The following is an 18,507-nucleotide window of genomic DNA, read 5'->3' as shown; positions in this document are numbered from 1 at the left end:
ACTTTTAGAGTATTTAGCATCAATACCACTATGAATGCTATTCTAAGATACTAGATGAAACAAATAAGAGAATAAAGAAAAGAAGATTAAAGGCTGGAAAGGAGAAGGCAAAATTACCATTATTTGTAAATGATATGAGAATATGCCTGCAAAGTCGAAGAGAATCAAATGAAAAATGGTTATAAACAATAAGAGTAAAGATGCTGAGTACAAAAGTAATAGGCAGAAATAAATACATTGCCTCTGTTCAGAGAGGCACCATTTAGAAATGGGAAGATCCCAATTATAACTGAACCAAAAAGGTTAAATACCTAGACAAGCGCAAGATCTCATGACTATGCTTCACACATGTAAACCAGGATATGGTTAAAATGGGTCAAAGATTTGCAATGACATGGATGGAGCTAGAGAGTACAATGCTAAGTGAAATAAATCAGTCAGGGAAAGGCAAATACCAGATGATTTCACTCCTATGTGGAATTTAAACAGAACAAATGAGCAAAGGGAAAAAAAGGGAGGCAAACCAAGAAACAGACTCTTAACTATAGAGAACAAACTGAAGGTCACCAGAGGGGGTTAGGTGGGGGTTAATGGGGGAGATAGGGGACAGGGGTTGAAGCATACACTTCTCATGAAAACAAACTTTAAAAATAAAACAAGAAAATGTGAAAAAAATAAAATGCATTGTTCAACAGTAAATAATAATAATAATAAAGCAGGTCAAAGATTTATTTAAATGACGAACTGAAACCATAAAAGTAGAATATATGAGATGATTTGAGAATCTTCAAATGGGGAAAACTATGACACAAATCCAGAAGCCACAGAAAAGATTATTAAAGTTGACTATATAAAAATAAAACACTTCTGCTTAGAAAAGAAAAAAACCATCACGAGCCCAGTCAGGACAAATCAACTGTGAAAAAGTATGGGAAGAGGAAGAGGAAGGGAATTCACAGAAAAGAAATACAAGCAATTTGTATTTTTAAAAAGATGCTTAGTCTCACAATGAAGGATGAAAATGAAAACTACCCTGGACAGGCCATTTAAAAATAAATGTCTAAAATGTATTTTTGTAAAGTTTTAAGTCGTTTTTATTGTGGTAAAACATATATCTCACAAAATTTACCACAAAGTATACTCCCAATGTTGAGCAACCATCAGCATCTATTTCCAGAAACTTTTTTCATCATCCCCAACAGAAACCCTATACTCACTGAACATTAACTTCACACCCCACCCCACTCCCTCTATTCTACCTTCTGTCTCTATGAATTTGCCTATTCTAGGGGCCTCATATAAATGGAATCATATGTTTGTCCCTTTGTGTCTGGCTTCTTTCACTTAGCATCATGTTTTGATGGTCCATCTATGGTGTAGCATGCATCAGGACTTCTTTCCTTTTTATGGCTGCACATGTATATAGGTATGGCATAGACTACACTTTATTTGGCCATGCATCTGTCAACGGACACCTAGGCTGTTTCCAGCACCGGTTGTTTGGGTGTTGTGACTAATGCTGCGATGAACACTGGTGTACAAATATCTGTTTGACTCCCTGCTTTCAATTCCTTTGGACAAATACCCAGGAGTAGAACTGCTGGACCATATGGCAGTTCTGGATTTAATTTTTGGAGGAGCCTCTGTGCGGTGTTCCACAGCAGCTGCACCATTTACACTCCCATAGGCAAAGCAGCAAGGTACTAATCTCTCCACATCCTCACTGACACTTGTTATTTTCTAGCTCTTCATGTGCTTAGTGGCCACTGTGTATCTTTTCCAGAGACACATCTATTCAAGTCTTTTGTCCATTTCTGAATTGTGTTTTTCTGTGCTGCTGGAGTTCTTTTTTCCATTCTGGGTGTTAATCCCTTATCAGATATATGATTTGCAAATACATTTTCGCATTCTGTGGGATGTCTTTATACTCTCTCGAACCATGTCCTTTGATATATTTAAGTTTCTAAATTTTTTTTAACATTTTATTTATTTGACAGAGAGACCATGAACAGGGGGGAAGGCCAGGGCAGAGGCAGAAGCAGACTCCCTGCTGAGCAGGAGCTGACTCAGGACTCGATCCCAGGACCCCAAGATCATGACCCGAGCTGAGGGCAGATGCTTAACTGACTGAGCCACCCAGGGGCCCCTTAAGTTTCTAATCTTGATGAAGTCAAACTTATTTTGAAATAATTTTAGATTTACAGAAAAGTTCAGAGATAACAGAATTCTTGTATACTCTTTACTCAGCTTCCCCTAATATTAACAAGGGACAAATATAACCACAGTACATTTGTCAAAACTAAGAAGTTAATTAAACGATAGACTTTAAGTAAGATTTCAACCATTTTTCTACCACTATCCACTTTCTGTTCCAGGACTGAATCCAGGATACCACACGGCTTTGAGTCATCACGCACCCTTAGTCTCCTCTGGCTCTGGAAGGTTTCTTAGTCTTGCCTTGCTTTTTTTTTATGACCTTGACAGTTTTGAAGAGCACTGGCCAGCTATTTTGTAGAATGTACCTCAACTTGAGTTTGTCCGTTGTGTTCTTGTGATTAGATTTGAGGTTATGGTTTTTTGGGGGGAGAATACAAGAGAGGTGATATGCCCCACCAATTGCATTGTATAAAGGGGCCCATGATATCAACATGACTTATCACTGGCGCTGCTGACCTTGACCGTATGGTTGTGGTGGGGTCTGCCAGGTTTCTCCACTGTAGTTTCTCTTTTTCCCTTTCTATACTCTGTTCTTTAGAAGTGAGTCACTAAGACTAGCCCGTATTCAAGAGGAAGAGAATTAAGCTCTACCTCCTGGAATGGAGAGTACCTACGTATATTATTTGGAATTCTTCTATAAGATTTGTGATAGAACATTTCTAATACAAGTATCTGTTTAAAAGCCAAATGTTTGGGGGCACCTGGGTGTCTCAGTGGTTGAGTGTCTGCCTTTGGCTCAGGTTGTGATCCCTGGGTCCTGGGATCGAGTCCCTCAACAGGCTCCTCACGGGAAGCCTGTTTCTCCCTCTGCCTGTGTCTCTGCCTCTCTCTCTCTCTCTCTCTCTGTGACTATCATAAATAAATAAAAATAAAAAAAAAGATTAACAAGGGGGAGAAGAGCTCCACCAAATATTAAAACATATAATATATAAAGGTGGAACAATTGAAACACAAATAGATCAGTGAAATTGAACAGAGTCCCTACTACACAAAAACACATGGAAATTTAGAGTAACCCAAAGGTTGTATCTCAAATGAACAGGGTGAAAATGGATTAGTCAATAAACACCAGCTGCAGTAATGGTCTGACCCAGAGATCAGCAACTACAGCCAGTGGATCCAATCCAGCCACCTGAATAAAGTTTTCTTGAACATGGCTATACCCATTCATTTATATACTGTTGTGGCTACTTTCAGACAAGTAGTTGTAACAGAGACTATGCCAAAAATATTTACTATCTGGTCCTTTACAGAAAAAGTTTAAGAAAATAAAGTTGTTTATCTACATTACTTCTTATACCACGTAAATTCTAGATAAATAAAAAATTTAAATCCCTGAATAGAAACCATAAAGACATTATAAAGAAAATATAAGAAAAAAATGAATCACCTCAAGAATGGGGAAGGCCTTTCTGAGGAAGATAAAACTCTGAAGTCATTAAAAAAACCCTGATAAATCTGACTTTGTAAAAACTTAAAAAAATGTATTAAAAATAACATAAACAAATACACGTCATAAAGCAAGCATGGTAAAATGTTAATGGTAGAATCCAGTAATGGGCATAGAAGTATTCACTGTAAAATTCTTTTTCTTAAAGATTTATTTATTTATTTATTCATGAGAGACACACAGAGAGAGGCAGAGACATAGGCAGAGGGAGAAGTGGGCTTCCTGCAGGGAGCCTGATACATAACTTGATCCTGGGACCTTGGAATCACAACCTGAGCCGAAGGCAGACGCTCAACCACTGAGCCACCCAGACATCCTTCACTGTAAAATTCTTTCAACTTTTCTGTGTTTTTGAAATTTCATAATAAAATATTGGAAAGGGACACCTGGGTGGCTCAGCAGTTGAGCATCTGCCTTTGGCTCAGGATGTGATCCCGGAGTTCTGGGATTGAGTCCCACATCGGACTTCTGCATGAAGCCTGCTTCTCCTCCCTCTGCCTGTGTCTCTGCCTTTGTGTCTCTCATGAATAAATAAAATCTTTTAAAAAATACTGAAAAAACACCATAAAGCTCAAAGTTAATTAACAAATAGGGAAAATAAAATGTTTTCAGACATCTGGTTGGTTTCCAATTTTTCATAATTGTTCTTTCATTTATTCATTCAACAAATATTACTAAAACATTTGCTAAGTGTCAAGCACTGTTCTAGGTGTGAGGGCTACTGCTGTGAATAAAATGAAGTCCCTGTCCTTGTAAGCTTGGCTTGAAACCCAAATTGTTTCTTTATGATAAATACCCAGACAAGAAGTGGCTGGTATGAGTGACACCACTCATTTTTAGGGGTTTTGTTTTGTTTTAGAGGAGGAGAGGGTGGGAAGGGGGAGATGGAGAGAATCTTTTTTTTTTTTTTTAAGATTTTATTTATTTATTCATGAAAGACACAGTGAGAGAAAGGCAGAGACGTAGGCAAAGGGAGAAGCAGGCTCCATGCAGGGAGCCAAAGCGGGACTCGATCCTGAGACCGCGGATCAATCACGCCCTGAGCCAGGGGCAGGTGCACAACCACTGAGCCTCTCGGGCGTCCCAGAGAGAGAGAGAGAATCTTTTTTTTTTTTTTTGGAGTTCAATTTGCCAACATATAGCATAACACCCAGTGCTCATCCCGCCAAGTGCCCTCCCCTCAGTGCCCATCACCCAGTCACCCCAACTACCTGCCTACCTCCCTTTCCACTACCCCTTGTTCGTTTCCCAGAGTTAGGTGTCTCTCATGTTTTGTCACCCTTATGGATATTTTCACTCATTTGAGAGAGAGAATCTTTAACAGGTTCCATGCCTAGCGCAGAGACAGACTTGGAGCTTGATCTCACAACTGAGATTATGACCTGAGCCAAAATCAGGAGTTGGATACTTAACCGCCACCCAGGCACCCCTAAACCAAATAAAAAATTTTTTAAAGATTTTATTTATTCATGGGAGACACACACAGAGAGAGGCAGGGACATAGGCAAAGGGAGAAGCAGGCTCCATGCAGGAAGTCTGATGTGGAACTCGATCCCAGGACTCCAGGACCACGCCCTGAACCAAAGACAGAAGCTCAACCACTGAGCCATCCAGGTGTCCCCCAAATAAATTTTAATATTGAACTCTTGCTATCTAAACTCGAGAAGAGAACAGATTTTGACAGTAAAGCATGCTGTCCAAATCTGTTCTCTTCCCAGTTCATATAATACATTTCCACAAAGCTGGACTGAATCCTACTATGTGAGGACCTCCACAAAATGAATATATTTCTGAAAAACATAAACTGCCAAACTTGGCAGAAGCAGTAGGCAGAATGATCATTAAAAACTCAGGCCCTTCTAAAGCTCAGTTTTACCAAGCTTTCAAGGGACAGATAATTCTTACATAAGTTTCTCCAATAAAGAGAGAAATGGCAAAAGCTGCCCAAATCACACCAAGGGGCTACAGTGACTGTCAGATGGATACTAGAAAAGGAAATCTCCTAGACTACTTTACTGAGGGACACAGACACACAGATACAACTGTCTGTTACAGTATCTAATCAAATATAACAGTGTTTTAAAAATATATGAATTAAGGGGCACCTGGGTGGCTTAGGGGTTGAGCATCTGCCTCTGGCTTAGGTCATGATCCCTGGAGTCCTGGGACTGAATCCTGCATCGGGCTCCCCACGACGAGCCTGCTTCTTCCTCTATGTCTCTGCCTCTCTCTCTGTGTCTCTCATAAATATACGTCTTTCGTAAATATATATACGTATTAAGTAATTTTTCTGCCAACAGTTCATGAATAAACATTAGGAAAACTCAATTTCAGAAGCATCTACAAAGCAAATGACCTGTGCTCTTAAAACATATCAAGGCCATGGAAGAAAAAGAAAAACTCAGTAATTGTTCCAGAGTAAAGGGAACCAAATATATAAAGTAGCTCCATGTAGTATATGATCTTAGACTGGATCCTAGATTAGGGAACTAATGCCATAAAGGACAAGGGATGACAATTGTATACACTTTTTAAGAGGACAAAAGTATTGTAATAATGTTAAATTTCCTGATATTCAGAAGTGTACTATGGTTAAGGAAGAGAAAGTCCTTGGTCTTAGGATATACATGCTATTGTACTTAGGTCACCTCCTTCACTAACTGAAATGATATAGAAAGAAAAGTTGCCTATATATAGATACATGGATATATATCTGTATCTCTACGTATACATAGAGAGAGATGGGGGAAAGAGAGAGATGGTGAGGCATGTAGGTAGGTAAAATAAATGTGGCAAATGTTTACAGTTAGTGGTTCCAGGGAGAAGATACATGGGAGTTTACTGTACTTGCAACTTTTCTGAAAACTGAAGTTTTTTCAAAATAAGAAGTTATAAACATACATATCTGTTCAAGGAAGGTGTATCTCAACAATGGCAATGATATAATTTACTGTAATTTGTGAAACTGATGGACAAAAGGAGAAAAATAATGTAATTATAAAGTTTGATTCTCATTTTTTTTAATGTTCTTTGAACCCAACATTGATTATTTTTTAAGATTTATTTATTTGAGAGAGCGTGCACATGTGCACTAGTAGGGGGGAGAGGGAGAGAGAATCTCAAGCAGACTCTGTGCTCAGTGTAGATCTGGTATGGGACTCAATCCTAGGACCCTGAGATCATGACCTGAGCTGAAATCAAGAGTCTGGTGCTTCACTGACCGAGCCACCCAGGTGCCTCCGATTCTCATTTCTTTTTTTTTTTTTTTTTTTAAGATTTTATTTATTTATTCATGAGAGAGAGAGAGAGAGAGAGAGAGAGAGAGAGGCAGAGACACAGGCAGAGGGAAAGGGAGAAGCAGGCTCCATGCAGGGACCCCGACATGGGATTCGATCCCAGGTCTCCAGGATCAGGCCCTGGGCTGAAGGCAGCGCTAAACCACTGAGCCACCCAGGCTGCCCTGATTCTCATTTCTGATCAATCTTGGCAAACTAAGATTAGAGAGCTTTCTTGGTTTATGAAAGGCTACATTCTAACAGCCTATAGCACACATTGAATTTGATGGCTAAGCAGAAGGGGCTGCCCATCAGGCCAGGACTGACTGCCTATCTGCAGATGTCCTTTATGAGAAAGAGAATAAACTACATTGTTAAGCCATTATTCTTCAGGTTTTCGGTTACAATCTACCAAAATGAATCTTAATTTGTACACCAAGCATCACTGACACCATTTAATATGGTACTAAAGTCTAGGACAACATTGTATGTGAGGAAAAAGTGACAGGACTGATTTGCATACAGCACGACCAACTACTGAGACTATTAGAACCAACAATGAATGATCAGAAATAACAAGAGAGTACAGCAGGGATAAGATAACTTACAAAAAAACCAACAGCTTTTCTCTACCCCAACAAACACAAGCTTGGAAAATATAAAAGAAATAAGATGTCAATGAAAACTACTGAAGCGTCTAGCAATGACAAAAGACTTGTATTTTCTGGGATCCCTGGGTGGCGCAGCGGTTTGGCGCCTGCCTTTGGCCCAGGGCGCGATCCTGGAGACCCGGGATCGAGTCCCACATTGGGCTCCCGGTGCATGGAGCCTGCTTCTCCCTCTGCCTGTGTCTCTGCCTCTTTCTCTCTCTCTCTGTGACTATCATAAATAAATAAAAATTAAAAAAAAAGACTTGTATTTTCATTTATTCAGGTTTGAATATTATTCATTCATTCATTCATCCATCCATTCATTTTTAAGTAGGCTCCATGCGCAGTGTGGAGCCTAATATGGGTCCTGAACTCACCACCCTGAGATCAAGACCTGACTGGAGATCAAGAGTCAGACACTTAACCGACTAAGCCACCCAGGCACCCCATGGATTTGTATGTCTTTTAAACGAATTTTAAAATATTTTCCATACAGGTCTTGGATGAGATCACTACTTAACAAAGATAATTCTCCCCAAATTACTATACAAATTTGATGGAGTCTCAATTAAAATTCTTGAATGTTTTTGAGGGACTTGATATATATATACATATATATATGTATATATATATATATTTAAAGATTGTATTTATTTATTCATGAGAGACACAGGCAGAGGGAAAAGTAGGCTCCTCTCAGGGAGCCTGATGTGGGACTCGATCCCCAGACCTCGTGATCACACTCTGAGCCGAAGGCAGACACTCAACCACTGAGCCACCCAGGCAACCCGATATATCTTCTATATAAGTCCTACACATGGCTAAAGTCAACTTTGATAAATAAGAGAGCAAAGTGGGAGCTAAGTTAAGAAATTCTACAAAGCCACAGTAACAAAAACAATAAGGTTCTGGTATGAGAATTAAGCAAATAGACCAACAAAACAAATCAGATTACTCAAGACAGATCCACATACATGAGGAGACTTGAAATGAGATGACATAGTACCAATCAATAAAGAAAGAAAGGACTATTTAAAAGGTGGTACTGGGAAAACTGTCCACTATATGGAGGAACACAAAACCAGAACCTAATTTATAACCATATTCAAAAGTGTACTCTACATGTTATTAAAGATCTGAATGTGAAAGGGAAAACTTCAGAGTGTAAAAATCTTTGTAATCCATAGGTAGGAACAGAGAAGGTTCTGAAAGCACAGATTATAAGAGAAAAAAGTGATGAATTTTACAGATATCCATCCTTCAGGGAATCATTAAGTAAAAGGCAACAGGCACACACCATGGTGTCCTTGGGACCAATTAGAAGCAAAGCACTCATATACACATGGCAAGGGAGACAGATCTTAAAAATGCAGTGCTGAGTAATACAAAGTTCAGGAAACAATGAAAACTGTAGCACTCTGCCATTTGTATAAATAGAAAACACAGACGCTCAAAGCAGGGCTACATATTTTAGAAGAGATAAATTTCAAACAGGAGAGAGCAGCTGCCTACAGCCATGGGCATTGGAAATAAAAAGGACTGGAGGGTATTATGCTGAGTGAAGTAAGTCAGTCGGAGAAGGACAAACATTATATGTTCTCATTCATTTGGGGAATATAAATAATAGTGAAAGGGAAAATAAGGGAAGGGAGAAGAAATGTGTGGGAAATATCAGAAAGGGAGACAGAACATAAAGACTGCTAACTCTGGGAAACGAACTAGGGGTGGTAGAAGGGGAGGAGGGCGGGGGGTGGGAGTGAATGGGTGACGGGCACTGGGTGTTATTCTGTATGTTAGTAAATTGAACACCAATAAAAAAAATAATAATAATAAAAAATAAAAAAAAAAAGAAGAAGATAAAAAAAAAAAAAAAAAAAAAAAAGGAAATAAAAAGGAAAAAAACAAATATGGCAAGAGAAGGCCCTATAGTGACCCATGATAGAAATCAACCTTGAACTGAAAAGGTAGGATTTAACTCAAACCTCTGCACTTGAGGTCCTCTGAAAGCCAAAAGAAAGTGGCTTTATTTGGTTATAAAGTCTGAAGCAAGTATGTCACCTACTCAAACTCAGAAACTGCCACAGAGCATTTCCAGAGAATACTACCCAAAATTGAATGCTTTCAAAAGATTTTTTTTTTTTTTTGAGAAGACTGATTAACACTAGATGATGACCACATCTCAAACTTAGGTTCGCTTTTCAGAAAACATTTTTAAAAAGGGTAGTAGAAGAAGAAACCTTTTGTAAGACATTTAAAAAAATTATTTCCTCCCTGACTTTTTATAAATCTACTGACTTGATAGAGGCTTTCTGGAAGATTAGGTCTACTTTCCTATGCACTTTTAAAATGTCAGGAATAGATCATCTGCATGATAATCAACTGGGGAGATCCACCAGGATGGTAAGGGTTGGCCCAAGATCTCTGTATTTTACCAAGTGTCCCGACTGTTTCCTGTTTGTACCAGTTTAAAAATAACCACATGGAAAAAAAATAAAAGTAACCATGAGAGTATCCCATTCGAAGACAAGTATCCCATCAGCTTTAGCCCACTTTGTCCCTGAAGTCTTCCACTATCTGACATGGTCTGCCCCATACTTGTCCTGTACAAATGCCTGACTGAAGGCACCACTCCCATCCATCCCTCCAACCCAAAGCCACAGTTCACACCTCTCCCGTTAGAATCCACAGGCGTTTACAACCCGCCACCCACCTGTCACCCACTTCTGCCTCTCCTCCTGCAGTGGCTGTACACACCTTGGTGAATGGCACCATAAGCCTATCTGAGTCACCCAAACTGGAAACTTGGGCCTCAGCTTCCATTCCTTCCTTTCTCTTGATTCTTTCCCAACTTCACAACCAACCATGTCACCTATCAAGTTGTTTCTTAATCACCTGTTTACTGTGTGGTCTCCCTTGTGAGACCCTGAGGGAAAAAGGTGAAGTCTCATCTGTCTCGCTCACCACTGCACTGCCAGAGCCTAGCACAGGTCCTGGCTCACAACAGGTGCCAAGTAAATGTCTGCTGAAAAGAAACCAATCATCTGCTGCACTGTTTCCTCCGCCCAGAAGTCCCCTCCTAGCACCTAACTGGATCAATTTTTACATGAGGATTAGCCTAGGATGCTTGGTAGGGGTGGGAGTGGGAAACTTACCGTCTTTCATACTCCATGTCCTGATAGGGCCTGCGGGGGCTGCTGGGGCCCCTCCTCAGCCGCTGGCTCCGTTTCACTTCCCAGCTACCCCCGCTGCTGCCACCATGATCTGCCAGCCTGGGTGATGCCTCCTGCAGGGACTCTGGGAAAGTAGAAGGAAGGGAGGTGTCAAGGCAGTTGGGGCCTCCTGGAGAATCCCTTGTCAAGGCTATCTGCTGTCCCTCAGCCCAGGGACGTTATTTCCCAACTTCCTGGTGCTCCTGGGGACTACAGTGGGAAGGCAGCCTCTACTGGGCCTGCTCCTTCCTTTCCTCACAAACGGGAGGCTATAGCCCATACCACTAAAACAGCAAGGACAGGGACACCTGGCTGGCTCAGTCAGTAAAATGTGCAGCTCTGGATCTTGGGGTCATGAGTTTAAGCCCCACACTAGGCATAGAGCTTACTTAAATAAAATAGAAACAGCAAGGCCTTCAGCAGAGAGGGATCATCCTGCAGAGAGACCTGGTAGTGCCACTTATTCTGTGATCAGGGCTCTGCCATCTGAGATCGGTAGACAAGTCCAAGCCTGGAGCTATCTGCCTAGGGGGCTCTTGGTGCTGGATGACTTGTCTACAATCAGGCATATCAGGCATGGAGGCAAGACTTTACAACAGGAGTTGTAGGCACCCACCAGGCTCCTTCCATGGGCCCCCAGGTGCTATTTCATCATTCTCCCAATAAGATGTTGGCTGTCTTCAGTGAGACAGTTGACGCCTCCCTGGGCTCCTGGCCAACACAGCTTTGGCCCTCACTCTGCAACTAGCTCAGCCTCCAGCCCTGTCTCTTATGTGAAGCCAGGTCCCAAGGTGGTTCTCTCCCTGGGGCTCTGGGCCCAACTTATTCAGAGGCAAAAGGAGCCCTTCTGAGGCTGCTCCCAACCATTGTGCTGTTCTGCTGGGATGGAAGGGCAGTCACTTCACCCAATCCGCAGGGCAGCCAGGAGAACTAAGTCCCAAAAGCCACGTGACCTGGCTGGGGGTCACCAAGAAGTATCCCAGAATCTTCAGGCCCCACCCTCTGAGCAGGAATCAGGCAAAGCAGGGCAGTAACACTTGCCCAACACTAGGTTGCCACCACACCTTTCCTCCATGTATACACACAACCAATTTTCTCTTCTTCCTTAAGCCACTGGGAACCAGAGCTCCTTGCTCCCAGATGGATAAGAGTTAGAATCACAACCAAGGGCCCCAGTGGATGAGAGCCAGATACAAAACCCTCAGTAGACTCTGGCAAAGAGGTCAGAGTCACACACTGGTATCCACAACAGATAGGGACCAAAGTCACAGACACGCACCCCGAATTAAAATGGACCAAAATCACAAGACAGGAACCCACAATAAATACGGGCCATAATCACACACTGAGGTCCTTTCAAAGGATGAGCGTCAGAGTCACAGATACGAACCCCTCCCCAAAGAAGGGGCAGTAAGTCATACACACATTCCTTGTGCTCCCTCCCCACCTAGCAAGTGGATTAGGGCCAGTTCCAAGAAGACTCCCTATGGATAAGGACCCTTCCCCATGGATAAGGACCTGAGTTACAGCAGAGACTGCAAGAATAAAGACCAGAGTCATACAGACGTTTTCCCTCCTCCTCCTCCTCCACCCAAGAATAAGAACCAGAGCCACGGAATACTTTCCCATGGACAGGTAAGTGCCCAAGTCACACAGAGAAGACAGCACACCCTCTCCCCTATGGATAAAGACCTCGACCTCTCCACGGATAAAGTTCCGTGTCGCAGACACAGTAAGCCACATTAGCCCACTCTCATCGGTCCCTCCCTTCCCCCAACCCGCGTGCACCCATCCTGTGCTCCAATCGCGCACGCGCCTCCGCTCTCTAAACCGAGGGGGGGGGGAAGACACCCCCCTCCCGGGCTCAGGCCATGCACCCATCTCCTGGTTCCGTGCGTAGCCCAGGCCCACATCCCGCAGTCCGCCCTCGAGCCTCCTCTCCGCCCCCGCCCGCCCCCGGCCCCTTACCTCCGCCCCCACGACCAGCGACGACGCTCACCTTCTCGGCCCGGGCTGTCAAGGGAGGGCTCCCGGACATCACCTCGGCGCGCCGCCACCTCCTCCAACTCTCCCAGCTCAGCCGGAGCCGGCCCGCACCACCGCCAAGTCCGAGGCTGGAGGCAGAAGGGTGGAGGAGCGGGGAGGGGAGAAGCGCCAAGCGCGCTACCCTCCCCAGGAAACCCACTGCCGCCTACTCCCAGCCGGCTGCAATCACCAGCACAAAATGGCGACGACGAGCAGAGAGCCGGCGCTTCGACCACCATCCACCTACTAAGGGAGCGCGCTCTGGCCGGCCTCGTCTATTGGTCGCTGGCCGCCGACGGCCAGCCCTGGCCAGCTCTGATTGGCAAGCGTATGCCACCTCCCCACTCTCCTTGCGAACGCTCGCAAGTCTGGAAAAGGAGTAGCTATTGGCTAATCCCGCGAGGCCCGCTTTTTAGAAGCTTGGCTTCCTTCGAAGATGAAAGACAAACGGAAACTCCGCCCCTTCCCCCAGAGGGCGAGGGAAATCTCCGTGCCATTGGCTGGGACTTGCACCCACCCAAATGTCAACGCTTTCTTATCAAGGAAAGGGGCAGAGTTATCCGCCAGAAACTCCTTAGCCTGACGGGGGGAGGGGGAGGTTAAGAAAATGGTCGCCCCCATGAGGTCATGACAGAGGGCTACTCAGCGCCTCATCTCATTTGAGAAGCAAATCCAATCTCGGGACCTATTTAGTGCGGCGGGGCGGAGCGACAATTGTCGCGCTCGGGTCAACTGCAGCTGCGCACAATCGCATTTCCGTCCCCGCCCCTGAGAGCCTGCAGAACCATTGTCATGGCGGCGGGGCTGTTAGGTCTGGGCGCTCGCCGCCTTTTGGCAGTAGCGGCGACGCGAGGGCTCCCGGTCGCCCATGTTCGCTGGGAATCCAGCTCGTCCAGGGCCGTGATCGCCCCGTCGGCTGTGGCAGGAAAGCGGACGCCGGAACCGACTGTACGCTGGCAGGAGGACCCAGATCCGGAGGACGAAAACCTCTATGAGAAGGTGAGAGGGAGGGGAAACGGGTCGCCAGAAGGGTCAATCGGGGGCCGGTGGACGGGGCGCTGTAGAGGACGTTCTTAGGCGGCTGTGGATTGCGCTGCTGGTGAAATCCTCGAAGACTTGGGAACTTTCCCTAGCTTGATTTCCTTCTTTGTCCTCTGGTAATCTCAGGTCAGGGCCAGAGGCGAGACTGCCTTTATTTTGCAGACATATATCAAACCTGAAGTGAGCAATGCTCAAAACACATTAGAAACAGTACAGTATGACAATGATACTCACATGGTGCTTGCTCAGTGCCCGTGCTCTAAACGCTTGACTTACGTTATCTAATCCTCAAAACAACCCTGTTTAGAAGTAGGTACTATTAGCATACCCATTCTACAGCTGAGGAAACTGAAAAATAAAGATGTTAAGTGACTTGCCCAGACTCGCACAACTGAACGTGTGATCCAACCAGGTCTGCTGGGCTGTGGTGATAGCAGAGACTCAAATCAGAATGCCGGAGTTGGAATACAGGCATTGACAGTTACTCATCTTGGTGACCTTGGGCAAGTAGCTTATCTCCTTGGTGCCTCTTTGTAAAATGGGGAAAGTATTAGGACACCTTCTAGAAAATAAAATACTACATCTGCCTGATGTAATCAAATGGATCAAAATGCTCAGAACAGCAGTTGGTATTTAGTATCCAGCATTAGAAGGTGTTAATTATTGTTGCTACTTTCTGCCTTACTGGGATATTGTGATGTTTGTGTGTGGCACACAGTAGGTTATTCATCAGTACTGTCCTCTGGCTTGGGTATATAGAATGTTTATTCACTTATTCATTCATTTTTGTGAATAAGGAGCCAGGGCCTGTTGTATGCCAGGGGCAGTTCAGGGCTCTAGAGGTTCAGCAATGTGGAAATCAAATAAAGCTCATGCTTTTGTAGAGCTCATATGATAATGGAGAACACAGAAGATAAACATGTAAAATATTTGGAAACAGTAACATTGAGTATGTAATATATAAGACAATGTGTTAGGATCTAGGGAGATGCTACCTTGGTAAACTAGTAACTGCTAGAAAGGAAGTTCAGTAAGATAAATAGATGGAGAGTGACTTAGGGGTAGAGGGTAATTTTATTAGATGAAACTATAGGAAATTGGCTATATTCAACCATTTTTAACCTATAAAAGTGGCAATTTCCTGTAGTTTGGATAAAGTGACTAGGGAATGCTCTCTAAGGGAAGTGATTATGAAGCCAACACTTTGAATGAGGAGACAGATCTAGCTATGACGAGATCTGGAGGAAAGGCTTTCCAGGCAGAGGGAATAGCAAAGGCCCTGTGGTAGAAAGGAGTTTACAACTCCTAAGACTAGAAGGAGGAATTAAATGAGAGAGAGGAGATTGGTCTGAGGTGAAATCGGAGACCAACTGATGTAGGGCCAGCATAAGGCTTTTTGTGGAGCCACAGGAAGCCCTCATTGTCCTCTTCTTCTTGCCATAGAACCCAGACTCCCATGGTTACGACAAGGATCCTGTTGTGGACCTCTGGAACATGCGGGTCGTCTTTTTCTTTGGCTTCTCCATTGTCTTGGTCTTTGGCAGCACCTTTGTAGCTTATCTGCCTGATTACAGGTGCATGGGAATGTCCAAGAGAGTGGAATGGGTGGGGGTGGGGGCGGAGGTTGAAGGGGACTGTGCCAGGAATCCCATTCTTTGTGCCAGTGGGGAAGGGGGAGCTAAGATGGGGATTGGTGTCCAGTGAAGCTCCCTCACATCTTCCCCCATTCCACTGCCTCCAGAATGCAGGAGTGGGCCCGCCGGGAAGCTGAGAGGCTTGTGAAATACCGAGAGGCCAATGGCCTCCCCATCATGGAATCCAACTGCTTTGACCCCAGCAAGATCCAGCTGCCAGAGGATGAGGACTGATCTGTTACCAAGCGGGGCTCAAGAAGCATCACCTTCTCCACTGCCTGCCTGTCGTTCTGCCGTTTCTTTAGAGCACCTAATTAAAGGGACTGAAAGTCTGGCTGGCTGGTGTTGGTTTTGTTGTGTGTGGGGAGGGGGATGTGGGAACAGGGTGTCGGGTCTTAAAAGACCACTGCAGCCTTTTCCGGGTGTTCTGGTTATCTGTTGCTGGGTAACGAACACCATAAGACTCGATGGGTTAAGATGACAATTTAGTATTATCTTCCATGGTCCTGTGGTTGACTGGGCTTTAGCTAGGTGGCTCTTCCTGGGGCCTTAGGTGGTTGTAGTCAGATGGTGGCTGGGGGGCCCAGGGGTATCTGAAGGTTTAACTGGGATGGACGTCCAAGGTGGCTTCTTCACTCACATATCTGGCACTTTGGTGTCCTTCCATGTGGCATCTCTCTCCAGCAGAATAGTCTGAGCTTCTTATATGGTAGCTCAGGGCTCCTCTGGATGGAGGTGTAGCATATAGGAAGAAATCAGTGGCAACCATCCTAGAAGAAGGGCCTGGATGACTGGGGATTGAGGGTGGTGTGTCAGAGCAGGGCTTTTCTACTGCTGAGGATGAGTGTTTGTCTCCCTAGCTATCTTCTCAGTTTCTCTCTGTGCTTTGGAGTTTCTGCCTATCTTGCGTTTTGGTGAGTCTGGATGGGTCTCTACCTCAAGACGCACATCTCTGTATGCATGTGTGTCTTTGCCTGCTCCCCTTCTCTGTCTCTCTCTCTTTCTCTCACAGGAATTCTCCCCCTGCACATTCTTTCTCTGGGAATAGGCTGTCTCCTTGCATCAAGGGCTCATTCTGTCTCTCTGGTTTCTGGAAGATGGAGTAGGAGACTTGCTCTGGCTGTTTATTTCCAGGGAGTTTCTCCTAAATCCCTGTTAAGTCTGGACATCTAAGCTCCCTGTCATGCCCCTAGCATCTCTGCCCTCTCCCCGGTGGCCCCATTCCACAACTCATACCTCAAAACTCCACACCACATGCTCATTGCTACCATCTCCGTGCATTCTCTGCTTGGGACTTCAGAGAATGCAGGAACCCCCATTTACTGGCTACCAGAAGAAAATCTGGCCTGCTGGACCCACTGCTAGAAGGTGATGTCTCTACCCCTAGCTACTGAGTCTCAAGAGGAGCCCTAGTCCACTGGTACGTGGCCAAGGTGGGAGCACTGTCCATGTGAACAGTGACCACGTGAGCAGTTTCACTCCCTGAGTGCTTCCTTGTGAGCCTGTCTCCCAACCTGAGGATAGGCCCCAAAGCAGAGTATCCTAACATGTAAAGGGTACACTCTCCACCCTCCAGCCTGTAGTTACTGGGACTGGAAGTGAAAGGGACATGTCCCAGCCACCGAGTACCTGAGTACTCTGGGGTAATACTCCCTATAATAAACCTCAGCCTGTTGCCGTCATACCCTGCTGTTGGTCTGGAGAACCTATCCCCCCATGACCCCATCCAGGAGGTAAGCTCCATGAAGGCAAATTCTCAGGCATGCCTGTTCACTTACAGCAGGAGTTGGTACAGTGCTTGAGAAACATGGTATTGTTACCTCGGGTATAGGTGCCATCCCTTACCATCAATGCCCTTCAGGCTCACTGCCGCTGGGGATGAGCACTCCAATGCACCCCCCCGCCCCCTACCCCCGTTCTGCCTCCTCATCAAGCTCTCGGGATCTCAAGAAACTTCCATTCTGGGGCAGCCTGGGTGGCTCAGCGGTTTAGCTCTGCCTACAGCCCAGGGTGTAATCCTGGAGACCCGGGATTGAGTCAGGTTCGCTGCATGGAGCCTGTTTCTCCCTCTGCCTGTGTCTCTGCCTCTCTCTGTGTATGTCTCTATGAATAAATAAATAAAACCTTAAAAAAAAAAGAAACCTCCATTCTGGCCAAACTGGAGCCTGCACTTAAGACTAAATCCTGAAATCCATGCCTTTGCTTCCTTTCTGATGGCAACAATACCACCTACCCCCAACCTCCTTCACTGGGGCCCAGCCCCACTGGCCACCTCAAAACTCTTTTATTCTGACCATTGAATTAAAATGTACATACAGCTTTCAAAGCTCATTTACTTTTTACAAGCTGGACACTCTCATATAACCAGCACCCAGGTCAAGAAACAACATGAACACACTAGAAGCTCCCTTCAGCTCCACTGCCACCCCCCCCCCCCTTGCTCCAAGGGTGACCACTCCTGACCTCGAACAACCTAAGTTACTTTTGTCTGCTTTGGGACTTCCATATAAGTGCAAGTATACATTTTTCTGTCCAGCTTCTTTCATTCAGCATGATGTTTGTGAGATGGATCCATGTTGTTATGTAATTGGTAGTTTGTCCATTCTTGTTGCTGTAATCTCTTCCATTGTGTGAATAAATCACACTCCATCCATTCCAGTGTTGATGGGCATTTGGGTAGTTTTCTGTGTGGGGCTATTAAGAATAATTCTGTGAACATTCTTGTACCTATCTTTTTGTTGCTCGGATAGATGCCCTCATTTCTCTCAGGCATATACCTAGAATACAAGTCATGGAGTAAAACGTGATCAGCTTGGATAGATGACACCAATTTTCCAATCTCCACGATCCCCAGTGGCGAACGCCACATCCCCACCATCACTCAGCGCCCTCCATCATTCTCACTGTAGCCATTCTGGGTGAGCCACTGACCTTTTAAGGACCACAGTGAGATGAAGAGGTGGAAGTTTGTTGCCTACTGTGTGCTAAGTCCTGACTGTATGCCAG

At 44.7% G+C, this 18,507-nt stretch overlaps 2 protein-coding genes across 8 annotated transcripts in view; one reads left to right on the top strand and one right to left on the bottom strand.

Annotated features, from left to right (window-relative positions):
• Positions 1-13,258, bottom strand: part of RBM10 (RNA binding motif protein 10) — a 29,243-nt gene extending 15,985 nt beyond the window's left edge. For 2 of the 7 annotated variants that reach the window (XM_025468867.3, XM_025468868.3), the window contains exons 1-2: positions 12,801-13,255; positions 10,745-10,886 (exon numbers count right to left, since the gene is read on the bottom strand). In XM_025468867.3, coding sequence (XP_025324652.1) covers positions 10,745-10,886; positions 12,801-13,065 — 407 coding nt within the window. In that variant the 5' untranslated portion in view covers positions 13,066-13,255. Of the gene's footprint in view, positions 1-10,744; positions 10,887-12,769 lie in introns of all 7 variants that reach the window. The other 5 variants (XM_025468871.3, XM_025468872.3, XM_049107795.1 and 2 more) reach the window with 4 other exon arrangements.
• Positions 13,259-13,310: 52 nt separating this feature from the next.
• On the top strand, positions 13,311-15,835 carry NDUFB11 (NADH:ubiquinone oxidoreductase subunit B11). Its single transcript, XM_025468957.3, has 3 exons — positions 13,311-13,825; positions 15,311-15,441; positions 15,609-15,835. The coding sequence occupies exons 1-3, from the start codon at positions 13,619-13,621 to the stop codon at positions 15,733-15,735; spliced, it is 465 nt and encodes a 154-aa protein (XP_025324742.1). The 5' UTR covers positions 13,311-13,618; the 3' UTR covers positions 15,736-15,835.
• Positions 15,836-18,507: the final 2,672 nt, after the last annotated feature.

The sequence above is a fragment of the Canis lupus genome, chromosome X (assembly GCF_003254725.2).
Source record: "Canis lupus dingo isolate Sandy chromosome X, ASM325472v2, whole genome shotgun sequence".
In the NCBI taxonomy this organism is placed as follows: Eukaryota; Metazoa; Chordata; class Mammalia; order Carnivora; family Canidae; genus Canis; species Canis lupus.
The sequence above is the reverse complement of the archived record's forward strand: the minus strand, read 5'-3'. Positions and strand labels throughout refer to the sequence as shown.

Coding starts and splice junctions, on each gene's coding strand:
- NDUFB11 (XM_025468957.3), top strand. CDS start 13,619: ATGGCGGCGGGGCTGTTAGGTCTGGGCGCTCGCCGCCTTTTGGCAGTA. Junction 13,826..15,310: donor ACGAAAACCTCTATGAGAAG/GTGAGAGGGAGG, acceptor TTCTTGCCATAG/AACCCAGACTCCCATGGTTA. Junction 15,442..15,608: donor GCTTATCTGCCTGATTACAG/GTGCATGGGAAT, acceptor CACTGCCTCCAG/AATGCAGGAGTGGGCCCGCC.